General features: G+C 36.5%; 2 protein-coding genes across 7 annotated transcripts in view; both read right to left on the bottom strand.

Annotated features, from left to right (window-relative positions):
- The window catches only part of LOC125679370 (uncharacterized), a 91,787-nt gene extending 64,751 nt beyond the window's left edge, over positions 1 to 27,036 (bottom strand). Inside the window, exons 1-3 of one of the 6 annotated variants that reach the window (XM_056154485.1) lie at positions 26,941 to 27,036; positions 18,473 to 18,576; positions 2,265 to 2,332 (exon numbers count right to left, since the gene is read on the bottom strand). In XM_056154485.1, coding sequence (XP_056010460.1) covers positions 2,265 to 2,292 — 28 coding nt within the window. In that variant the 5' untranslated portion in view covers positions 2,293 to 2,332; positions 18,473 to 18,576; positions 26,941 to 27,036. Of the gene's footprint in view, positions 1 to 1,077; positions 1,157 to 2,264; positions 2,333 to 4,981; positions 5,110 to 18,472; positions 18,602 to 18,715; positions 18,850 to 26,940 lie in introns of those variants that run through there. The other 5 variants (XM_048918554.2, XM_048918556.2, XM_048918552.2 and 2 more) reach the window with 5 other exon arrangements.
- Positions 10,007 to 10,513, bottom strand: LOC125679978 (uncharacterized protein K02A2.6-like). Its single transcript, XM_048919427.2, has one exon. The coding sequence runs from the start codon at positions 10,511 to 10,513 to the stop codon at positions 10,007 to 10,009; it is 507 nt and encodes a 168-aa protein (XP_048775384.1).
- Positions 27,037 to 27,285: the final 249 nt, after the last annotated feature.

Below are 27,285 nucleotides of genomic sequence, written 5' to 3'. Positions count from 1 at the left end.
CCAAAGGGTGTTGTTAATAGGTATAAATTACCTCTTTCCTGAGTGTAAAAAAGAAAGGGCATAACAAAACCTTGGGTAGTCTCTTCTCTTGGGATAAATGGATAAGAGATGAATATAAATAAATGTGCGTTTTATTATGATCTTGGCTTTGAAGGGGAACCTTTGTTGAAGGATATGTAACACACCCCATTGGATTGCAGGTGAACAGGTTAATAAGACATCTTTGTCCCATGGGTAGTCCATATGTATGATATGGTGACTGTACGTGGAAAGGATAACGCTTTAGAGCCCACATGCATGCAGAAACCATATTGCTACTTCGATGTCCAGTGCGCTTGACCTTTGACATTTTGACCCCAAATTCGATAGGGAACATCTTCATCCCATGGGTAGTCCATATGTATGATATGGTGACTGTAGGTGGAAAGGATAACATTTTAGAGCCCGGAATCTGTTGCTTCTACAGACGGATGGACAGACAGACAACCTGATTCCAGTATAACACCCCCCCCCCCCCCCCCCCCCCCCCAACTTTGTTGCAGGGGTAAAACAAGTATTCTGAGCAATACATGTCCCTACTGGTGCCCCCATTAATTGAAGTTAGTCATTGCACATTTAGTATTGTTTGACCTTGAACTGTGACCTAAAATATTGGTACCAAGTTACCATGTTTACCATTTATCGAATTAGTTTGATGTTTCATTGTTTATACAGTTGACACATGTAGTTTTTATCAGGGATGAAAAAGTCTTATTCAGATTTCTATAATTTTCAAATTCAATTTCTAAACACATACATAGCATATTGTATCCTAAATGTCACAAAGGAAATTTGGGTTTGATAACAATAACTGTAAAAACAACCAAGAAAATCCGTAACTCCATCATCGTGCGACGAATCAAATCTGGATCACTGATTTTGCAAAAACTGTTTGGGGGAAATAATCGTTCATATGCTACAAAATTCAACACACAAATATTACATTCATATCTATATTTTAATTACTTATAAAAGGATTTGTGAACCCTGTTCATAATACTACATACTATCAAATGTTCGAAGGTCAATTTCAAATACCTGTGATTTCAGTCGGATTACAAGAATGCAGTAAATCAAGTACTGCAAACTGATCAGACTTCATTCACCGACTACAGAAAAAATACTCGCATGATAAATTAACAGATTTGATATAAATTTGCATTGATGTGTTTATTTTGCAATTAATGATCTTGAAATGATTAATCAAAGAAGTGATTATTTACACAATCAGTGACCAAGTTTAACCAACTGCCTTTATTCAGATGTCCTACTTTTACAGCCTTTCCTCAGAACACGATCCAGATCTTTGGTGAATATAAAAAAAGTAACAATATCAAAATTAATTTCTTTCACACCTGTTGATCAAACGTTGCGAGATTCAAACTTGATCTGTAGTTTGCTAATCTGAAACTCCACTAAAATTTTCAAATGAATCTTCACAAGCAAAATGGGGAAAAGTCTAGAAAACCAATGGGATAGACAGACTGAGGGACAGACAGACAGAGAAGAAAACCTATAGTCCCCTTTGGTTTTACAAAGCGATAGGGGACTAATACTGCTAGAGATGGTATAACATATCTACAACATCTATCTTGATAAATACTCATGATATATGTATCAACATGCATATAATCCAAGATTCCCCGGACTTTTACCCCACTTTTACATTGTGACATGTGCGGGGGTAAGAGTCAGAGGAATCTCGGATTACATGCATAGTGAAATATCAAATTTCTTATCAGCTAAAATTTGTGTATTGCTATTTTCTGCTCTTTTTCTATTTTGTTCTGATTGCTGTAAATACTATTTTTCAAGACATTTCATTACAGTTGTTATTCCTACTTGACCTGGCAGTGTGTGGGGTAATCCAGACATGCACAGCATGATCTACACATGTAGATAAACAAAGACAACTCCTGTTTTTGGACAGTATAATTAATGTACCTTTAACCTGGACTTTTATTTGAGAAATTGTTTTTCACTTTCTTTTGTACATGTATGTCCCAAAACATATAATTTCCACAGGGTTCAATTAACAGCACAATACATGATGTATTTTAAAAGAAGTTGGTTCAATCCATGTAAGTACATATGTAATGTTGATATTGAGTTTTGATTTTTCATTAAAAAAAAAAGACTCTAGATTTAATGGTTCAATTAGATTAAATGAATCATTTTTGATCAGTGGTTTATAAATCTTGGTCGAATATTAGATTTCAATCAACCAGTGAAAATTGCACCTCCTCCTGCCATTGTTTCTTTCAGCAGCTATACATGTCTATGATGTGTTTTTCTGAAAAATAAGAAAAAGTAATATTTAAGATGATATCACAAAAGACACATGGGCCACAATGGCCCCCGAGTCACCCTGGCTATACTGTTCCCAAGAAGAAATTCTTTCCTGTTTATTCCAATGAAAAATTTTTGAACCCCATACCATGACCCCCATCCTAGCCCCAAGGGGTCTTGACTTGACCAAACTTGATTCCACCAAACATTGAGAAGCTTCAATACGAATGTCACTAACATGGCCTTACTGTTCTGGGAAAGAAACATTTTGTACAGATTTTATATCCCTATAATTATGTAAAATTTCATCTCCTACTTTAGCCCTATACTCAGGGTCTATAATTTCAAAAAAAAAATAACCTTGGGAATGTTTGCATAATGTTTTACGATGTGACCGTTGAGATGAGCAAAGACCCATGACTTTAAACATTTGATCCATCTATTCATTAAATGCGGCAAATATAACATAGTTGATGTAAACTGTATTGTGACGTCGTGTTTAGCTTTGCTTTTTTCCCCCCTTTTAAATTTTAAAAATCAAGAGCAACAAAACGTACAAAGACTTGTCAGGTTATAAATATACACATGTACGTACTACTCTGTGCTTGCTATCTTCTCAGGCTTCTTTAAAGGGAAAGGCAACCCTAACCACATTCTTGCTTTTATGAATAAAGTATCACTTACTGATATCGTAATTGACAGTCTTTAACAACAAAAATCCTTGCTTAACAATTAAATCAATATTAATCTATCATGTATTTTAAATTACCCGCTGCTAAGAGAGTGGCCATTGGAGTTTAATTTATGACGTCACACCGTCTATTCCGGTTTATTTCATCAGCAGCACTGTAAACATGACAGGTCACGAACAGTTAAGTTTGGAGCTGTATAGATTTGAGCCCGTTCTTTCGCAAGAGGAAATTGAGAAAAGAAGACGTTCAGTCGAGTCGCAGACCAGGCAGACGGTACACGTTCTTCATACAAATGTCTCGAACCTCAACTTGTCATTATACAAATGATGGATCCACAGTTTACGCAGTCTTTTCTTTTCAAATGACTTGGTTGAGTCGGGAATTTCGAAAACCATACATTAGAAATATTTTCAAATATTAATTCAATGTTTGAGTATGATGATGTTTTTCCTAAAATTTCCCACGTGATTTTGTGGTCAATATTTTTATCTTTCAATGTTCATATGAATTTGCTGAGCTCGGTGGCATTCTTTTTCGTGGGATTACGCAATGAATGGGTGTGGTTGGCGTATCTTAATTTAAATTCGGTGTCTGCTAGTCCCACGTAGCTCTCTTCTTGCCCATTATTGGCTCTGACTCTAGCTAAATAAACAATTCCGTGGGCGCGACATTCACCGTTAAGCGAGCATTGATCTTTATTACGGCAATTACAGTATTGATAATTGGTATGGACAATTAAGTGTCAACCTTTTTCTATGTATAACAAGATCATTCTATAATTCTGATACCTAATCTTTCTGATTTTTTTCTTGAGTACATCGCTGTATATATATATCTACAGCTATTGAATTTATCAAAGATGACTTGTAAAATTTTAGCTTTGGTGAATTTCTGATGATTCTTGTAAACATTCATCAGTTAAACTTCATTATGTACAGTACTAATGATTTAATCGTATTATACTTTCTGTGTTAGGGTCTTAAAGGGACTGGTTCACGTATTTTGAAAGAAATGTTTATCATTTTTTATGTTAAAAATTAAAAATATAACTCATTTATTGTTGACAACCAAAATTTGGACCGTCTGAATGCAAGGATAAGAGCAATATCTTAGCTTTGGTTCTGTGTTATGTAAACAAAGACTCGAGTCTTTTTATGTAAACAAACAAACCAGTGAAACATTAATTTTTGTAATTTAAACCATCTTCATTTTGTACAATCACAAATTTCAACTTTTAAATGATACGTTTTACTTAAAGTATACTTGAAATGTGATATATCTAATAAACTTGGATCAATATCCCTTTATTTTGAAAACTTCGTAAACAATAACACACTTCAATCTTTGTTTTCAAAACAAATAATAAACTCTCTATAATGAGCTTCTGTCTTGATGAATAACCTTAATTTTTTTTGTGAAACCTTCTAAACATATTAGACTATAGATTTTGATCATTTAAAGTGAAAAACAAAATTTGAGGGGAAATCGTGAATCAGTCCCTTTAAACTAGAAGTAAATGAAAATTCTAGATTATTGAAGATGTTCTTTGTCCAAAAGTTTGTGTGAATCGTTGCTTTGTGTATCTGAAAAAGTACGCGATAAGTTGATTCCAAAATTTTATACAAAAAAAATGTATATATAGATCTAGATCTACAATACATATGTAAAAATTGTATATGTTGTTTCAATTCATCATAATATTTCTCAATAAATCATGGACCATTCAATGTGACATCAACAAATACAAAGGAAGGGAATGAATTTCTGGTTTGTTGAACTTGTATTCTTGGGGATATTTGGGGATAAGGCTATCGAGACTGGAAGTTTGATCGTTTTCGAACTTTACAAACCAAATACCAAAAACTTCAAATGTAGCGGTCATTCAGGCTGACATATATGTGAATACACGTTCAGAAAAGTGATTCGTTACTATATTAAATATAAAAGAGTACAGTATTTACCCAACATTTCCTACTTTCGTTTTGTTTATAATCATGGCGACTCGTCCTCCTTAAAAAAAATTTCGTTCGCGAAAATGGCCGAGTAGTTACGATTGGTCGTCCTTTTTTCCGACGGAAATGGCCGATTGTCATAATCTTTCCCGAGGCCTATATTTTTAAAATCAAAACCAGCGTACTCGGCCGAGAATAGCCGAATGCCTTATAGTCACTAGTCTGGTCCCCGCCCCTGCCACGGTGGGGGGTGGGTGTAAATGTAGTCCGGGACATATGTCCCGCGATGTCCAATATTGATATTCGCTGATTTAACGTTTTATGTTAGTTTTTCGTTAAATATCTTACTAAATGTGTTTTTTAAGACAATCACCAAGTGTCTTCATTGTGAATTTGATGTATGAAAATTCCCTAATTATTTGATAAATGACTTTTATTTATTCTTTTGGGTGTAAAAGTAGTCCCGAAAATTTTACGAAGAAAACGCATATCCGGTTTTTGTTTTCGCCTTGTTTATGCACAAAACATTTATAACCTTTACGTATTGTGTCCTATTGATAATCATAAGACACCCTTATTTCTAGTTATTTTGTCTGATTAAACAAATTAATCTGATAAACGGTTTTTAAACCCATTTTTCCCTCGGGACATCGTAGCCTAGTACCCGAGGCCTTCCGAGTGCTCGGAAGGCCTCGGTACTAGGCTACATCACAGCTAATTGGGATATTAATTTATAAACCGGACTGAGATGAAAACCTTAAATCCACATTCAGATAAGAGCTGGTAATAAGGCGGTATTTATCGTTAATATTTAATATAATATATCACTTCGTCACAAACTCAAAATAATCTAACAACAATGCTAATGTACATGTATTTCATAGAAGTTAAATGTAATGTAATTTATATATAATATCGTGGAAGGATCAATAATTGAACAGATATTGCATGGGGGTTGTTGGCCGTAAGTTAATAAGACATAAAGAATGTCTAATTTAATTACGTTGTCCAGTTCTTGCTACATATAACTGGAAAATCAACAAGCATATTGTTCACACATTTTAATTTTCAATATTGGTGGGGGAAATTCGGCACCCAATGACGTTAAAGAATTTGACCATTCAATTTCAATGCTCACCATTTTCATATGTGTATCTGCATTATAATTGATTTTGATTTTGGTTGATTTAGAGAAATGGTGGTGGCCAACCTTTGTCTACCAAAGTAAAACAGGGTTATCAATTTACTTCTCATCGTTAAATCATGTGCGCGGTTCTATGGAATCCGGATAGGGCCACGTAGTTCACTATCGCACCATCGCATCATCGAGGTTTGGGGCGATGGTGCGATGGCGCGATAATGCGATGACGATGACGCGGCGGTACGATAGCGCGATGACGATGGTAAGATGGCGCGATAATGCGATAACGATGGAGCGATACTGCGATGGTACGATGGCGATGATGCGATAACGCGCTACCGTTATTGTGCCATCGCGCCATCGGTATCGCGTTATCGCATCATCGCCATCGTACCATCGCAGTATCGCGCCATCTTACCATCGTCATCGCGCTATCGCACCGTCGCGTCATCGCACCATCGCCATCACATTATCGCACCAAACCTCGATGATGCGATGGTGCGATAGTGAACTACGTGGCCCTATCCGGATTCCATAGAGGACAGCTGAATATTCAACAAGACATATCTTTTCATTATTTATTGACTTATTATTAGATCTACTCATAATATTTTGAATATATCAATTATAATCAAACTTTCTTACTAAACGTACTCTTTAAAACACTTGAGTAGCTATTCATAAAACGGGTTGAAACTGTCACCTTGTTCCGGTTTTATTTTTACACTCTTTCGTATCGGATCAACCATCGAAGCGATGTCCCATAGAAAGAAGGACGAGCATTCATATAACAAGTGGAATATTTAATAAATCTTTTTGTTATGATATAAAACAATATCCAAGCAAAATCAACAGCCAAATAAAACACATTAAAACTTTATTTTAATTATGAACAAGGCAGAAACAAAAACCGGAAATGCGTTTTCTTCGTAAAATTTTCGGGACTACTTTTACAATAAAAGTCATTTATTAAATAATTAGGGAATTTTCATACACCAAATTCACAATGAAGACACTTGGTGATTGTCTTAAAACACATTTAGTAAGATATTTAAAGAAAAACTAACATAAAACGTTAAATCGGGGACATCGCGGGACAATACGGTGGGCGGTAAATCTAGTACTCCTGACTCCCGACTGTCCCGGATTGCGATGTTTTATAGATTATATTAAAACCGGCTAACAGAATAACTTCATATTTCTTGGGAACAATCTTTATGTCAAAATTGATTCATACAATTAAAAAAACAACAATATTAATTAGTATAAATCCTTAAACTGGAGATACAGCATACTCAAAAGCGGTAAATCTAGTACTGTGTTTTAAATGCCAAAACTGAAAACGGACTGTAAAGTAGTACAGTATAACAGAATGCGTCTTGTCTCTACATCAGTTTATTACAGAATGCCGAGTATATGTTATTAAAGAGCATGCAAACACGTGGTTATCAGTGTGTGCGGTAAACAGGGATAATCTCAGAGTTTGATATATACAATGCATATACTTTACATCCCCCTTCTTTAATTATTCTTATTTTACATTATAAGAGAGTGAAAAAATACTGCAAAATTAACAAAGTGTTATGAATTAAATTAATAATTCAGAGTTATGATAAAAATAATAACTAACTTTTGTCTCTAAAATATCGGGATATATATTTACACTATATATATATATATATATATATATATATATATATATATATTTGAGGATTATTATGCCTCATCACTTTATATAATCACTTATACATTTTGAAGTCCTCGTATCGTTTCGGCAATTTAATTTCTCTGGTAGATCTCCTGGTCGAAGTCAGAGCATAATTGGTCTTATCTGCTGACGGTGGTTTATGATTTCCAATTGTAGTCTTATCTACTGATGGTGGTGTGTTTTCGGCTGTGCTAACGGTCTTATCTGTCACTACCTCGTTATTTTCGACAAAGGGCTCATTTGTGCAGCGCAAATGTTTTCTGTTTCGTCGATAGAGGAGACCATCCTCCGTGATCACTTGATACGAGCGGATGTTTACTTTTTCGTTGACCTTTGCCTTCGTCCAATTTTTTTCATGTCCAAAAGGTCGAATTCTCACGGTTTCCCCACTTTTAATCTCTGGTAGGTCTGTAGTAAAATGCTGATCTATGTTTCCGTTCTCTCAATCGCTCTTTGACATTTGGGGTTAGGGCTGGTTTCAAAAGTTCGGTTTTGATTGGTAGCAGAGTTCTTGTACGGCGTGCCATTAGTCGTTGAACTGCAGAAGTTCCAATATTTTCAGAGGGAGTATTTCTCCAATCTAATAGAGCGAGGAAAGGATCGCTTTTATCTAATTGGCATTTCTTCATTAGGTTCTTTGCAATTCTAACTGCATTTTCAACTTTCCCATTAGATTTTGGGTACAATGGCGATGACGTAGTATGCTTGAACTCATAGTTCTCTGAGAAATAAGCAAATTCCTTGCTATTGTAAGGCGGACCGTTGTCTGAAATCAAAATTTCAGGAATTCCGTGTCTGGCCATTTGTGCTTTGAGTTTGGTGATGACTTCCTTTGACTTTTTATCATGTAGACGATCAATTTCAAAAAAATCGGAATAGTAATCAACAGTGATGAGATATTGTTTGTCATCAAATTGAAATAGGTCAGTTCCAATTTTCTGCCATGGTCTATCAGGAATTTCATGCGAAATGAGAGTTTCTTTGCCTTGCTCACCCTGTATGGTAACGCAGACTGGACATTCCTTGATAAAAGATTCGATATCTTTCATCATGTTTGGCCAATATAGTGATTCTTTGGTTCTACGGTAACATCCTTGAATACCAATGTGGCTGGAGTGTACCTTTTGAAGAATTTCACCTTTCAATGTAGGTGGAATAACAATGCGGTCTCCTTTGAAAATTAAACCATCCTGTGAAGTCAATTCGTCTCTGAATGTGTGGAAGATCTGTATATCGGGTGTCAGTTCATCTCGCTCCGGCCAACCATCTTTGATTGTTTTGTACAGCTTTTGCATTGTTTCATCACGCGAGTTTGCAGATTTGATTTTCTTTAGAGTTTCGGACGAGATGGTGACGTATTCACTCATTGTAACGGACTCTGCATCTTTTTCAGATTTTGCACGGTCGGTAATGGCGAGTACTCTGTCTTCAGAATCATTTCTTTGTATCTGTACAGTTGGCAGATAGGCGCGACTCAGTGTATCAGCAAGATACATTTCAAGACCTCGTTTGTATGTGATCTCGTAATCAAACTTCTGAAGACGCAAGAGCATTCGTTGAAGACGTTTAGGAGCGGAAACTAAACTTTTCTTGCTGATGATTTCTAGCGGTTTGTGGTCCGATTCCACTTTTACTTTCCGTCCAAGTGTGTAATGCTCAAAGCGTTCCATGGCAAAGAGAACAGCGAGTAGTTCCTTTTCAATCTGTGCGTAGTTGACTTCGGTAGGCGTTAATGCACGGGATGCATATACAACGGGTTGCTCATTTTGTATGAGACAGGCTCCTAGTCCGCGTTCAGATGCGTCACACTGTACCGTCGTCGGTAGGTTAGGATCAAAGATACGAAGTATAGGACTCGTAGATAGTAGTTTTTTCAATTCGTCAAATGTTTTGCCATGTACAGCATTGTCCCACACAAATTCTGATTCTGCTTTTAGTAGGTCTCTGAGGGGTGCTGTTATCTCCGAGAGATTTGGCGCGAATTTCTGGACAAAATTTACCATTCCTAGTAAACGTTGTATGTCTGCTTTGCATTTAGGTCTTGGCATTTCAGTGATTGCCTTGATTTTTAAGGGGTCAACTTTGAGTCCATCGCTTGAGATAATGTGTCCCAAATATGACACGGATCGCAATTTTAGTTTCATTTTGTCTTTGTTGATTTTGATCCCTTTCTCCCTGCATCTCTCTAGCAAGGTAGATAATTTTTGTCGTGATCACGTATGGCCTCGTCATCCGAGTTTCCACAACCGTATACGACTATGTCGTCATGAATCGCTTTGATTCCATGTATACCAGATAGAGCTTCATCCATTCTCCGCTGGAATTCTTCGCTTGCTGGTTTAATACCGAATGGCATGCGGAGCCATCGATATCTACCCCAAGGGGTTCCGAAAGTTGTGAGAAAACTGCTCTCATCATCGAGAGTAATATGCCAAAAGCCATCCTTGCAGTCTACTACAGAAAAAATTCTGGCTTGGCTTAGTTCTGGCAAAATATCATCTATAGTTGGTGTTGCATAGTGATTTCTCTTTAGCGCTTTGTTCAGAGGTTTGGGATCTATACACAGACGCATTTTCCCACTGGGCTTCCGTACAGCCACCAATGACGATATCCAGTCAGTCGGTTCTGTTACTGGAGCCAAAACGCCTAAATCTGACAGTCTGTTGATTTCAGATTTTAACGGTGCCTTCATTGCAATCGGGACTTTTCTTGTTGGTAGTTTTACTGGCGTAACTGATTTGTCAACATCGAGGTGTAATTTTCCATCCAGTTTACCCAGGCCATTAAATACGTCACTGTATTTTTCAATGATGAAGTTGCTTTGGGAGGCTGACTCAATGGCTGCTATGTTTTCTGTGTTGACAGTTAACATTTTCATTCCCTTGTACAGCCTTTGCTCCGAGAATAGGATTAAGATTTCCTTCGACCACAACAATTTCTATGTTGTATTTTTTATTGTTTTTGGGGTTGCGGACGCTTATTCGCCGTTTTCCAAGGAGTTGGCATTCCGACTTGTTAAACATTATCAGAGTCATGTCTGCCTTTTGTAACATCCTGAGATAGGGGTCATTACAGATTTCTTTGTAAATTTTCTCGGGTAGAACGTTTACGGTTGATCCGCAATCCAATTGAAATTTCACTGTATCATTTCCAATTTCGATTTCTGCAAAAATCTTTTTCTCAATGGCATTAACATTTTCGATCATGAGGATGAATTCCTCGTCACTGGATTCCTGGTTGACTTGTTTTACAAGTTCCCGTTTTGATTTCGACTTTGTCTGCAGACATTTTGATGAAAAATGATTCATTCTATTGCACTTCCTGCATGTTTTCCCCCATGCTGGACACAATTCCTTACGGAAGAGGTGCTCTTTACCGCAATATAAACATTCCTTTTGAACTTTTGTTTCTGGGACTTGTTTGAAATCTTTTCTGTGCGCTTGTGTTGTTCTCGGCGGTTTAGTTTTTCGCATGGTTTTCAATTTGACAGCGTGAACTTCCTCCATGGTTTTAAGTTGCGATGTTGACTTTTCGTTTGCTCTGCATATGTCAACGCATTTTCTTAGGTCCAGTTTTGCTTCTTGCAGTAGCTTTTTGCGTGTTCCATTGTCACGGATTCCAAGTACAATTCTGTCTCGGATCATATCGTTTTCTAGAGCATCAAATCTGCAGGTTTTCGCTAGAGATCTGAGAATTGCCACATAAGTGTCAATGTTTTCATTGATTTCTTGGTCTCGTTTGTAGAAAGTGTACCTTTCATAAGTTTCATTGGTCTGTCCAATGCAGAAGGATTCAAATTTTTCTAGAACTTTGTCTATGTCTTTTTTGTCATGTTCAGAGTCAAACTGAAGACCATCAAAAATATCCAGAGCGTCAGCTCCGATGCAAATAAGAAAGGTAGCAGTTCTCACCTCCTTGTCTTTTTCCTTGAGAGTAGACGCTGTTTCATAATTGCTCCAAATCCGCTTGAACTTTTTCCAGTTCGTGCACAGGTTTCCTTTAAGATCCAGTTTTCCAGGTATTGGAATGTTTGGATTCACAAGGACAGGAATAGAGGGAGCAGCAGCAGCATTATCTTCGTGATTGCTCATGGTGACAAATATCCAGAGATACACATACAGAAGTTTCACTTAGTACTTTTACTTCTGACACCATGTAAAGTAGTACAGTATAACAGAATGCGTCTTGTCTCTACATCAGTTTATTTCAGAATGCCGAGTATATGTTATTAAAGAGCATGCAAACACGTGGTTATCAGTGTGTGCGGTAAACAGGGATAATCTCAGAGTTTGATATATACAATGCATATACGTTACACGGACATTCTTCATTCTATGCATGATTTTATAAAGAGAATGTTGTTTTTTTAAACGATATTAAACAAATCTTTGTATCATTGATTGGTTCAAGCTATATCACCCGACTCGAAAATTTTTGCAAAGGTGACTTAAAAATGCCAGGTATTTCCAAGTTCTTTGGTGTGCCTGGTTTGCGGGCAGACAATATACCTCGTTCAAAAGTATTGGAAGTTAGGCAATTCAGACCTCATATTGTTATTATTTTAGTTGGTGGAAATGACATTAGTGACAATTCCTCTTCGTGCGAAATATTTTTGAACATTGCAAACTTAGTTGACACGTTCAAGGAAGAAGTGCGATTTATTTATGTATGCGAAGTTCCCACACGAGGAAAATTCAAACATTCGAAGGAACTATCAAGGGACCGATATGAGGCGCAAATGAAGAAAGATAAAATTTAATCAGGATTATTCCAGAAACTCTGTACATCTTAATGACAGTGGACAAAAAACAAAAACAAAAAACAAAAACAAAAAACCCCCACCTTTTTTCTGTTTAAGAACTGCTGTATTGTCAACAAAGTTCCCTTAATTCAAGATACCATTAAAATACAAAGTTTTTTTTAATTAATAAAATTTATCATTATCAGGCATTCTTTTTTTCTTCTAAATTATGGCAAAACCCTTAGCCACATAAATTATGTTCTACCTCAGAGCCTTTATTTTCAATTTGATTTTCGCAAAAAATAATTACAAAATAATTAGATTAACATAAAAGATACGGCAATCATTTTTTGATGATAATAGAAATATTATGGTTTTGTTGGGAAAGAAAGAAAATTTGAACTTGAATTTAAAAAATATTAAAATATTTGATTTTTATTACATCATATATCTTGGAAATTTAAAAAATCCGATTTTTAACAATGTTACATAACTAATTCCGAGCTTTAATATAGATGAATTTCAGTCATTAGAAAAGATTAATTGATTTATTTTTGTAAAATTGGGTTTTAATATTCATAATAGTATAATGGTTTTGTTGGGGAAGAAAGAAATTTGAACCTGATTTCATAAAATAAAAATATTTGATTGGTGATATCTTGAAAATAAAAAATCTGTGATTTTTAACAATGTATTGACTATTTAATTAACAGTTACGTAACAAATTCAAAATTGGGTTTTAATATTTCTGTGATAATTGCACATATCAAAAGTAATAATTGAACATGTGATCTCAATTTTTGATTGTACCATGCTTTGATCATATATACCTGTATATGTCCGTTTTCGGTTTTGGCATTTAAAACACAGTACTAGATTTACCGCTTTTGAGTTATTTGTCGGTTACGGAAATGGCCGAGTTGTTACGATTGAGTCACGTGCGGGTACTGGAGAAGTCGGACTATAACAAAGTCGGCCCATCGCGGACTCGGCCTATTCATTTATTTATATGTGCCCCCCCCCCTTTTTTAATTTATCTCTTTGATAGAATAGTATTTATCTTTTATAGTTAGAATAGTATAGTTTTGAAAGCTTAAAATTATATGAAGATAGCTCATTACTTTGAAATACGGACTCGGTCCAATCATTTACTTGTTTTAAACATTTTCTTCCCCTCTTCATTGCACTGCAATTATATTGTTAGATGGTGATTACAAATGGATATCGTTGGCGTTTCAACTTAGGTAGGAGAGGCAAGGGGGTACCTGTAAAGTGCGAAACGAAACGAAATCTACCGAAACGAAACGAAATCTACCAAAACGAAACGAAACCCACGAAACGAAACGAAACCTACCGAAACGAAACAAAACGGATTGTATAACCGAACTCTTTTAATTATAATACTTTAAAATGGTATCTTAAGCCCCTGTGAAAGTTACCACATATAGATAAAATTCGCCTCCCCTTCGGATCCATACATTTCAGAACGAAGGGTTACAGTCTCACAGGTCAGAGGTCTGGAGAAATACATTAAACGAAGGGTGGGGTCGCCGGCGTTGGATCCGCCTTTGGGCATAAATACATGTTTCAGTATTTTTGCTCTAAAGACACATCTATGTATACATGTGGATATGGTGGATTTGTATGTAGTATATCAAACGGTGGATTCTGAGTATGTCCTCCCGTTCTCTTTGTAATTGCTGCTTCCCTTGTTCATAAGCCTTTTGATTTTACAAAATGCTGATCTCCTCCTGATATTATTGCATTAAAAAAATTCCGTTTTCCGTCCCGTTTTCAATTCCCCGTCTTAGCAACACTCCAAATGTATAAAGTTATCTTTAGACTCACTACATATCAATAATAATTTTTAATAATACATGTATATATATCTTACCGAATTGCATTGATATAATATGGTATACTATTTTTTTCCCCCATTATTGAAAGTACTCGCACCTCAGCAGTTAGAGATCAAATACGAGGTTAATAGCTCTTCCTGTTCTCAACTTTCTCAGACACCATCTTCTTCAAACAATATATCTATGCCCAAAGAGGGATCCTACGCCAGCGACCCCACCCCTCGTTTAGTGTGTTTCCCCAGACCTCCAAGACTTTAATCCTCTGTTCTGAAATTTATGGATCCAAAACTAATTGCACATGGTATTTAATCAACTTCGGATATGTACTTTGTGCTTACTCATCCCATCCCCCCACCCCTCTCCAACTTTTAAAACTTTGTATCAGTCAAGCCAAAAGCCTATATCAAAGGGGAGGCGAATTTTATTTATATGTGGTAACTTTCACAGGGGCCCAAGATACCATTTTTAAGTATTATAATTAAAAGAGTTCGATTATACAATCTGTTTTGTTTCGGTAGGTTTCGTTTCGTTTCGGTGGATTTTGTTTCGTTTCGGTATATTTCGTTTCGTTTCGGTAGATTTCGTTCCGTTTCGTTTCGCACTTTACAGGTACCCAAAGGGGGGGGGGGGTCTCGTAAATCGTGGTCTCTTGTTTAGAAAAATGTAAACGGTAAAAGAAGCAATAATTTCTTCCACTCTCAGAGAAATAAATGACAAAATCTTTTGATTTATTGAATTACTTTTACAATCTGATTAAAATTAACACAGCTGTGTGCTATTTGAGAGATCTGTATTTTAATCAGATTGTCAAAAATGACTACTTACGAGACATATTTCAGGACCTATAAAGTCTGTAAAATCCAGGAGCTTCGCGGCCCTCAAAGCGGCCCCTAGACCCCTTGCCTCATAAACTTGCCCCCCCCCCCCTAAACCGCAATTCTTATCCGTCTCTGATAGCATTATCTTTTTGAAAAAAGATTAGAGTACTAGCTCCACATGTATTATTTTTTATGCAAGCAGAGGCTATAATGAATTAATTATAAAATTTCTGTAATAGTATATTTTAACATTAGAGCCTATATAAGCCTACAAATTCTCCCAAAGTACAGGTCACTAAATGTACATATACATGTAATTAATAAACTGAATACACACTTAGTTGCAATAATCAAAGCATTGGAGATATTAAGAAGGTATATGATTATACATATGTAACATATTCGTAGCAAACGAAAAGAAAAGGAGGGAAAGAGAAACGAGACCCGGCCATGGGCCACATCGCTCACCTGAGTCATCTTGGCCCTGCCGTTATCCAGCTGTTGTGATTTTTAAAGACCCAACTTTAAGGTAACACCCCCGAATTGTTAGCCATCTGTCAATCAAACATTTAACATAGATCTCAGGTGGAGTGACATCTGCAGAAACTGTGATCTAGAGCTACCCCTGAGAGGTGTTTTGATAACAATAACAGCCAGTACCTACAGGCATTCTTTAGGTCTTGAGGAAGCCTTGTATTCTAGAGTTTTGATAGCATTGACCTGTCCACAACTGCTATTTTAATATAATTGTAATCCCCCTGTATATACATGCATTATAAATTACACAATCAGAAATCAAACAATAAATTGCCCATTAATTTCTAAAACTTGTAACTTATTGAAATAATGTATATTATCAATTTATGATATATCTATTTTTATAAAAGAAATTATTTATTGAGCCAATGATCTGACTGTGTGTCATCTAGCCATAGGGATACAACCACTGTACAAACACTCTGACCACAGAAACACTGCAGACGCCCCTAAGACCCTTCCTGTGTACATCAAAAGTATACACAGCACCCTGATCTCTCGGCCAGGTAAATAACAATGACCATAGATGAGCTCCGCCCACATCCAGTGATCCGTGAAGAAACCGTACGGTATTTTATTTGGGACCGAGAAAATAAGCACCGCCTTCAAATTTACCTGGTCAATCAGGAGAAATTAATCTTCAGATTGGATGCTAGAAATTGATGGACATTTAGTTATGGTACTGACTAAAACCCGGTCTCGGTCCCGGTCTTCGGTCTCGGTCCCGTGACTAAAACCTGGTCTTCGGTCCCGGTCCCAGATTTTTTTATTCGATAAAAACAGAATACATCAGAATATTTTAGCCCCAATTTCTCGTTAATTTAGATATTACATATCATGCCTGCATTTTGATAGTTGATTGATAATATTATTGTCGTCTTTCGTAAGATAATATGTGAAAACTCAGGGACCGGTGGGACCGAGAAGTAAAAACAGTGCTAAAAGCCGGTCCCGGTCTCGATATTTTTTATTTTTCTAAATAGCCGCTTTAATCTACCTTTTTATTAAAAAATATAAGAGTGTTATATTCAATGACATTCCTGTATGTTTTTGATTTATTGTATGTTTGTGTTTTATTCCAATTTTCCTTCTTTGGGGGGGGGGGGGGGGGGGGGTCAAAATCGAACTCAGCTAGGTGATTTTTTCTCTCTCCCAAATGAACGCGTTACATTACATTTTCATAAAAAGATAAGGATGTAGAAGAGAAATAAAATATATATAACACCTGACCACACGATTGATAAAATTTTCAAATTCAATGTTGGTGTATTCCGAACCGGGTCTCTGTATATGTACACGTATACGCGGGTTACTGCTCTCTCTCTCTCTCTCTCTCTCTCTCTCTCTCTCTCTCTCTCTCTTACGAGTGTATCGTGAGAATTGCATTAATTTGTTAAATTATGATGTTATATTAGTTGTTTTAATCAGGGAAGAAAAGCCTCTATGTAAATATTAGAATAATACAAAGTAGAGTGCACGTGCAAAATATGAGTTCAGAATGTACGATGTATGAAGTACTTTAAAAATTATGTTCATTAGTGAAATGGAAAAAAAAATATTGTCCTTAAATTTTATTATAATTATTGAAACATGATGAATAATTGTTGTTGATAGCGAAACAAAATTAATGTGCACTCTTGTCAACAACCCCCTCCCCCCGCCCCTTTCCAGAAAGATTCTGAATACAAGAATGATGCTTTTGAAAAGCAAATGTTATACCCCCGTATTCGGATATTCGGGGCGCATTTATATAGTTTTTGGTCCATCCGTCTGTTTGTCAGCAAAAACTTGAACCTTTGGCATAACTTTTGAATGCATGTTGATAGGGTTTTCATATTTCACATGTGTACTCCTTGTGACAAGACCTTTCTTTACATGCAATTCTTCACCTTTCAAATTTGAACTACTTTTGAAAATCTTTAACCTTAGTCATAACTTTTGAATGGTTAGTAAAAATACACGAGGGTATAGAATGTTTCACGCAGGCATACTTTTCATGAAACGCTAACAGTAGGCCTATTTGTATTTTCAAAACTGAAATTTTATTTCTTAAATGAATTTACATGTATGTCTTGCATATTTATAAATGTAGATTTCATTGTTTGTAAATTTGTGAGTTTATGTCAAATTTATGCACTTTGAAATATAAGATATTTTGAACATAGGAAACAAACAGTTTTTGTGCAGCATAATTAATACATATATGTTAGTACATATACGTATATAGCTATTCACAATAAATATAGTTACCACATAATATTACAGTAAAAACATACCATAGATTATTTGAAGATCATCTAAACTCAGAGGGTATCTTCTGTATAAGTATACAGAATCTGACATTTTTGGTGAGCATGTGCTCTATGTATGACACACTTTTATAGATACTATAAATATATTAGGTGGATTTTTTTTAAAGCATTGTATCTAAAAAAAAAAAAAAAAAAAAAGAACCACAACTGAAAAAAATAAAATAAAACTAAGTATCAAATAAGAAAGGAAGAAATATTTTATAGTTATTATTTATTGGTTATATACAAATATATGTAAAATATATACCCATATAAAGAGATCGGGTTCGGAATACAAAACATGAATCTTTGAAAATCTAAATTTTTAGTATTAAAATTTGTATTTGTTAAATAAATACTTACCTTTAAGGTAAGTAAAATTAAGTTAAATTTAGATATATTCACCTGCTTGCAGTCTTGTATCGGAAAAAACCATGTAAACAAAAAAGCACCCTTCGTGACTCTCCACCTCTGACATGTTCAGAACCCAACATCCGGTATCATCTATTCTTTGACATAAAACAAAAAATTAGAAGGGGGATGAAGGGGAGGTGGTTTGGGACCTCTGATTTATAAAGGTAAGTATTTATTTAACAAATACAAATTTCAATACTAAAAATTTAGAATTTATCACAATAAATACGTTACCTTTATAAATTTAGATAAGCAGAATTCAAAGTAGAGCTGAATCCCCCTGAGATTGGCAACGAGGAGGAAACACCACTTTCTGAGTTGAAACTAGAGGCCCAAGCGAGAACAAACTGTCACTATGAAGGGGCATAGACCTAAGATAATGGTTATAAAAGGTACTATCAGATCTCCAATAACCAGCTGACACGATTTCCGACATAGAGGAGGAATTGAAAATAGCCCAGGAACAAGACAAGCTAGCTCTAATTTCATGTGCCTGAACTTGAACACGAGAAAAGGCTTCTGGAGATGAAGACTGGTAAGCCATCTTAACAGTCTGACAAAGCCAAGTAGAAATAGTCTTAGCCGAAATATCACTTAGACCTATCTTAATGGGAATGAAAAGTCTAGTAGAACCAGAAGGTCTGAGCGTTGACGAAACAGTAATATATTTCTGAAGTGTACGCACTGAACATAAATCCTGATTACCTAATGATTTAGGTAGAGCAGGAATAACAATAGGTCCAGACCCTTTATCTGATAACTGATTCTTGGCTAAGAAAGATGGATCTGTCAACAGAGTAACTGAAGAATTATCTGCAGAAAATCTGAGACAAGAATCTGCAATGGAGAGAGCATGAATCTCACTCCTTCTACGACCAGAAGCTAAAGCTAATAAAAAACAGCACTTCAAGGTCAAAAACTTAAAGGGAGCTAAAAATAAAGGTTCAAAAGGAGGAAATTGTAAAGTCCTAAGAACCAAAGCTAAACTCCAGGATGGAACCAACCTACGTTGTCTAGGCCGTTCCAAACAAAAATTCTTGACCATGAGGGACAAGAACTCATTCTTCCCAAAATCAGGACCTCCTGACAAAACTATAGTTCTAGATAAAGCTGAACGATAGCCCTTAATAGTAGAGGGAGAGAAGCCTTTATCTTCAAACAGATAGACTAAAACCTCAGCTAACTGTTGGACAGTAACTGCGAGAGGATCAATTTCCTTTAAACGACACCAAGAACAGAAGATGTTCCACTTAGAGTCATAAATTGCTCCTGTAGATTTTCTGACCGAATTAGAGATACGTTTGGCTGCTCTGTCAGAAAAGTCATCCTGTCTGAGAGATTCCCTGACAGTAACCATGCGTGTAGATGGAGGTTGGAAAGATTCTGATGAACTTTCCTGCCTTTGAATTGAGACAAAAGATCTTTCCTGAGAGGAAGAAGAATTGGTCTCGCACAACACAGTTGAAGAAGATCTGGAAACCACAACTGTTTTGGCCATGCTGGAGCAATAAGAATGGTCTTTCAAGTTTCTACCCTGATTTTGTGTAGAATCTTGGGAAGGAGGCGAAAGGAGGAAACATGTAAGAAAACATCCCCTTCCAATCGAAAGACATTGCATCTACTGCTAAAGCTTTGCTTTCTGGAATCGGAGAGACAAACGTTGGCAGTTTGCAATTCAGATGCGTAGCAAAGAGGTCTATATGAGTACGATCCCACCTGAGACAGATCTCCTGAAAGACTGCTGGATGTAACTCCCATTCTGTATTCACTGGATGCAGTGACCTTGAGAGAGCATCTGCTACTAGGTTCAGATTGCCAGGAACATGCCTGACTGACAAGCGAATTCCCAGGGAACGGCAAAACAACAGAATTTCTTTGCACAGAAGGTAAAGAGACTGAGAATGTGTGCCGCCCTGATTCTGCAGATAAGCAACTACTGTTGTATTGTCTGTGGCTATCATCAGAGATTGACCCTGAACAAAATGGGAAAGGTGTTTCAATGCCAGAAGAACAGCCCGCATCTCCAGTAAATTTATGTGTTCTGTCAATTGGAGACCGGACCATAGACCTGATGCCTCTCTGCCTTCCAGGGTAGCTCCGCAGCCTGTCAGAGAAGCATCTGTAAACATGGTCATAGAAGGAACTGGGGGGTCTAGAGAGCAACCTATCATAACATTCTCTCTCACTGACCACCACAGAAGATGAGGATACAATCTGGGAAATGGGAATAACAGCTTACCACTGTTGTGAGGTTGGTACCCAAAATTCCAGAAGATACCACTGAATGGGACGGATATGAAGACGACCAAAAGGTATTATGTCCATCAGAGAAATCAGAAAACCTTTCAGCTGTAGAAACTGGCGAGCTGAAGCATATTTGGCTGAAAGTAGTTGATCCAACATATACTGAAGCTTGAGAATTTCTCCTCTGGAGGAAGAACTATACCAAGATCTGTTCGAAAGTGTTCCCCTAGGAAAATGAAACTCTGACTGGGAACTATCTCTGACTTTTCCCAAAAAATAAGGAAACCCAGATTCAACAGAAGATGAATAACTCGATGAGTATGTTGATGAAGAAGGTTGAAAGAAAAATTCTTGATCAGAGAATCGTCTAGATATGTATGGATGAAAATGGACTGGGAGTGTAGATACGCAACCACTGTTTGAAATTTTTTTGTGAACACTAGAGGAGCAGTAGATAGGCCAAAAGGCATTGCCCTGAAGGCATATACCTTGCCCTCCCAGACAAGACGAAGAAACCTCCGATAAGCCGGAGCTATAGGGACATGAACGTAAGCATCCGTCAGATCTAAAGAAGACGTCCACATCCCTGTATGGAGAGATGTTCTGATCGACCTGTTGGTCTCCATTTTGAAATATGGAATCACCAGATACTGATTCAGAAAAGAGAGGTCCAACACAGGTCTCATTTGTCCATTCTTTTTGGGTACAAGAAAGAGATGAGAGTAGAACCCCCAACCTAGAGGTGGACTTACTTCTTCCAATACATTCTTTTGGAGAAGTAAAGACACTTCCTCTTGCAACAACAGATTTTTCTGCGGGTCTCTGGTCATTGAAAGTTCCAGAGGAACCGCAGAGAGAGGAGGATGTTCTCGAAATTGAAGCTCTAAACCCCTCCGTAGCACAGAAAGAACCCATTTGTCCGAAATGAGACGGGACCAATGAGAAAGAAAAAGAGAGAGGCGTCCTCCCACAGGAAGACGAGGAAAGGGAAACCCTACTTCCTCGAAAAGAGTGGTTTGTGCTACAGGATGGGGGGGGGGGGGGCCATCAAAACTTAGATTTCTTACCCTTGGCTACTTTGGGTTTTTTATTATTAGATCCAGAAGCCGACAGGAAAGAACGATGCTCATTACTTCTCTTAAGGTTACGTGAACCTTGCAGAGAAGAGCCTGATTTAGCAGAACCAGAACCTTGCGACTTACTTCTAGAAGAATCTGATTTAGAAGAACAATAGACACGCCTAGAACTACCATTGTTGAGTTGTACATCCACTTTAACAGTAGGAGGTTCTTTGTGTAATTCCTCTTGTAATTTGCGTAAAGAGATGCCAAATAACTGCTCTTTATGAAGAGGAGAAGAAATTAGGTTGTCTTTAAGAAACTCAGAGACGTTAGATTTTTGAAGAATCTCTTGTCTCCTGGCTAAAGAAAAATTGGCAATAGCGCCAAGATTCAAGAGCTGAGAAGTGCAAAGACATCTATCTACTTGGAGAAGAAAAGAACGAACATCATCAAATTCTTCGCCCTTATCTTTAAGAGAGGCACCTGCAGCAGCAAGAAAGTGCTCCGCATATTGAAAAGCTGCGGCAACACCCCGAAGATTGTTCTCCTACCTAGAATATGAAGTCTGAGATAACTTGACACTCTCAGAAGACTTAGCACCAAGAAGATTAGAAAAAGTCTTATCAAAAACAGGTTGAGATTTTCCCAAGGAAACATCATGAATATCAAAATACTTCATTCTAACCTTACCTGGGAAAGAAGATGTACTAAAAGCCAGATTTTGTTTAACTAAACTGGAGGCCTTATTGGAGGCCATCTGATCGTCGACAAGATGAGAATTAATGGAAGCCAATGCAGATTTAAAATGACTAGACTCAAGAAAAGATACATACGACTTAGAAGAATCTCTCACAAGACCAGAGCAGGACTGAAAATCAGAAGGTTTGTGAGAACTCCTGGGAGGAGAAACTAAAGAATCGGGACCTGACAATTCTCTACGAATTGCATAAACTTTGGCTTTAAGAGAGAGATTCTCTACAGGAAGCTGATCCTGAGAAGACCCACCTTCATCAACCGAATGAACAGGAGAAAGGCAACTATCACTAAGAAAAGATGCCTCCTGACTACTGGGAGCCAAAGACAATGAGTCATCCTCCTCGTCCGCTTTATTATCAAAAGCGGGCCGAGGGGTGACAAGAGCAGCCCCAGGAACAGTGGGGGACGTAGTTGATTTGCTTTCAATCAAATCGAGCCTACGTTCCACTGTCTTGAATCTAGAAGAAAGGGAAGCCTCAAGCTTCTGAATAGAAGAAACCAAAGACTTAATCTCGTCCTTATTGGAGGACTCAATTAAGTTAGGTTTACTGACAAAACCTTGACCTGACCACACAGGTTGAATCGAGTAGGTATAAGGTGGCACAGGATACATGGGATGAGGAAATCTAGCTGGCCACCTAGACCGATAAAACGTATCCCTACGGTTACCCGAAGGAAAACTCTCCGGGCGAGAACTAACCACCGGACTACAAGGAGGTCGAGTAATGGTAGAGGTAACTCTAAGTTGACCTACTGACGTAATAGTCTAGTCAATCTAGCAAATCACCTCAAAGTAATTGCAACAGAAACAAACTCGATGGAATTTAATAAACAAAAGCGTGATTAACAACATACAAAAAATCGGACAAAATCGGACAATGGGAAATATTTCAAATTTAGACTTAAATGTTTTAGTAAACCATCGATATTTTGTGATGTTTACGGCACACCGTACACGTAAAGGGGAGTAACTTAACTGTGACAGTCATCGGAATAAAGTTATACACGACGATCTAAAGTGCATGTAATAAAAAACGCGATTAAACAGCTAAACAGTTGTATTAAAAAGGTGATTTTAAGACCTTCTATATACATACAATATTGCTCAGCATCTCATATTCTTTGCCGACTTCCATTCCCGGGGAACTTTCGCGAATAAAGCTTCAAAATATTTTGTTTGACCCTCTACTGAATTAATTTTAATTATAAAACACAATATTTACTTTAAAAGTTATGAATAATCAATTATAAATGAAGTCTTAAAGAATTAGTGTCAATTTACAAGGGGGAATTGCGGTTGTTAAAAAAGAAAGTATGGAAAGCCATTCGGGTTAAAAGTTTCAGTTATTGTGTATCTTCATCATTTGAGCAAGCGCTTTGTATAAAAACTTTTATAAAACTAAGTAAGTAAAGTATTTTTGCTTTTCTTTTTCAAATTCAGGTTTGGGGAGTCATTCATGGGTAATAATAATGATAATAAAACATTGATAATATAATTAATAAACACTTGCGCTTAGTATCATGATTTGATGTAAAATCGAGTAGTTACTCTTTCTAATTAGTCTTGGGCTCACGACCTGCGGAACCACATCTCCTAGCAGCATGCGAACAGCGCGCTAGACCGCCCGGCCATCTATTCAAGACAAAACTTGTTTTCGATGACGATGGAATTCTCGCCACGCTGGCACACGATCATTGAGAATGGAAATGGGATACAGTTATTTATCGTAAATTTTAGAGGATCATACAAAATGCATATTGTGTTTGAAATGTCTATATATAAAGCACAGAAATAGCAACGAACTCTGAAATAAACATAACTGAATGAAACGGATGAAAATTTAAATTCAATTAGTTAGGGGGAGGGGAATAAAAACTCCCGTAAGTTTCTGTCATCTGACATCGATTACACTTTAGTGGAAAAAGGAAAAAGACAAGCGACTGTTGAATACCACATAATATTTAAAACATATTAATGAACATTTAATAGATTTAATGTACACTTTCATTTGTGAATAAACAGTAGAAAAAGAAAATTCAATGTCTCACAAAAAACTAAGTTCACATAGTTTTCACCAAGAACACCCCCCCCCCCCTTAAAACTTAATATGACAAATGTTGAAACTAATCGAATAGCAAGAAAAGAAACGTACGATTATAAATAACACTCTGTATACCTTTTCTACTGTCAGGGGGCATCTGATCCCACTTCTGGTATATCCAGGGGTCCGTGTTTGCCCACCTCTCTATTTTGTATTGATTATAGGAGTCACGAGATGGATCACTGTTCGTTATCTTCACCTTCCTATATGAGGATTTCATAGAGCAAAAAGATATATTCTGGTGTCGATGTCATATCGACTTTGTACGATGGAATACCATAGAGACACTTATAGGAGATTTGCTTTGTGAAGTATTGTCTAACACAATATCATTTTTATAAGTTCAGTCATTGCCACTAACTACTAACTACAGCTGCAGAAAAGGAGCACTGCAAGAATTTAATTTGGATCCTTCGAATTGGGGCTTATCACTGCTTTCAGCAATTCTTGTATCTGTTAAAACTAAATTACAAGTCGCGCCAGATAAACTTTTGAACGTTTTTCGCTGTAAATGCAAGGCAAATTGTGACACTAGCCGTTGTACTTGTAAAAACATGGACTGAACTGTACTGCAATTACTCAAATGATCACTTATATAATTATCAGGCACGTAGCAATAATGGCTCTACACCTTTTATCATTACATGCAAAGTTGATAAATTTTTACGTACAGAGGTCGATATTTTTAGACAGATTGGTTGCCCTCCTTCCTCTTTTTTTTTTTTTAAATAGCATTCTCTTAAACTGTACACAGTGGAAGTGTAAAATTGAACTGAGAGAACAACCTTAGCCCCCACCCCCCCCCCCCCACCCCCCACACACACACACACAACATCAAGGATTTTTATAACTTTGGATTAAAATTTACTTGTCAATTTTCAGGCAATATTGTGAAATTATCTTCACCCCCCCCCCCTTCTTTAAAACAGATTACTCCTGAAATTCTCGGTATTAATTGCACAATAATTTGGATAGAACTAAACATCAAATACGGCTATACCCCTCCCCCCTCTTTCCCAAACTCTAGAACTTGACGAAGTGCACATATTAAAGATTTCTTTATATAAAATCGAAGAAACTGAACCTTGTTTCGTCATAGATGTAGTACAAACTGTTAAAACTCAGCTTAATAAAGAATTTGGTAACGTAAGCTTTACTACACACTGTTTGTTTTAAAATACTACATGTATTTATGTGAAACATAGGACCGGAATGGTAAGCGCTCCTCCAACTTCCGATGTAAGGGGAGTAACTGCAAAAATGTAGGTCATCTTTTACAGACCATTTTTGAAGGGGCACTTTTTTTGTGTTAACTGTTTATTTTAATGTATAAATCTTCATGTGGTAACTCATATATGCCTAATGGACAGGAAAAAGTATTTTCTTCCAAAATCCAGTTTTTAACGATTTTTGTTGGAAAATGAAGATTTCAGCCCAAAATTCGGCAAAGAAAAATAAATTTTGGTGCAGAAAAGTTTAGTTGTGCATTTGGACGTTTTATTCTTAAATTTATAAGATCAATGTCATATCTTCTATAAAACAGTCATTTCCTATCATTTCCAGTTTTTCACTATTTTTGTTTTAGAAAAAGGTAGGTTTTCCTACCTAAAATGGTATTTTTCATATATATTGCCAATAATCTATATATCTTACTTGTTGAGCAGTTTTTAGAATAAATCCTAACTTAAATTTTTTATTGGTAGACTCAAACGTATGACAAAATGTGGGTTTTCTTCTTAAAATTTCAATCTTTAACAATTATATTCAAAAAAGCAAGATTTTACCCAAAAATTACAGTCAAGGAAAGAATATATTCTGCTGTAAAAAAAAAATTAATCGAACATTTCCAGGTTGAAATTTGAGATATGAAACTTATTTTTACTGTATGTTACACAAAATGGACATTTTCTTCAATTTCCAGTTTTTAGCGATTTTCATGAAAAAACACATCATTTTACCCCAAAATTCCAATTTTCCCATGGAAATACAAAAGCCGATTTTTAATATGTTGTTTGCATGTGTTTTCTTGCATGAATAATCAAAATTTCATTTCTGTTGCAATTAGTTTGAGGTTTTGCTCATTTTTGAGCTAGATTGACTAGACTATAACCGGAGTAGGAGGAATTCCTGGGGAATCCATGACACTCCCATACGAAAGGAAAGGGTCAGAGTCAATGGGACCAAAACTACGAGAATCAATAGAGTCCCAGTACTCACCCTCTATAGCAATAAAAGGTGATTTAAAATTTTCACCTTCATTAGCCATGTTGCTTAATAAAGTAATATCAAAAACTACCATGCAATACTTAGCCAAAAACAGCAAGTAGAAAAAAATTCTTTTCCTCCTCGAGAAAAACGTGACTGCACTCCACAACGGCGGAAAAGAAAAGATGATACCGGATGTTGGGTTCTGAGCATGTCAGAGGTGGAGGGTCACGAAGGGTGCTTTTTTTGTTTACATGGTTTTTCCCGATACAAGACTGCTAGCAGGTGATTATATCTAAATTTATAAAGGTAATGTATTTATTGTGATAAATCTGATTTTGACAGGAATAGAAGAAATAAAATAAATGAACAAATAAACTAACTATAAATTACAAACAAATACACCAGGATAAGTACATATATATTATTTCCCTTC

The sequence above is a fragment of the Ostrea edulis genome, chromosome 2 (genome assembly GCF_947568905.1).
Source record: "Ostrea edulis chromosome 2, xbOstEdul1.1, whole genome shotgun sequence".
NCBI classification, from domain to species: Eukaryota; Metazoa; Mollusca; class Bivalvia; order Ostreida; family Ostreidae; genus Ostrea; species Ostrea edulis.
Note: the sequence above shows the minus strand (reverse complement) of the source record. Positions and strands in the feature narration are given on the sequence as shown.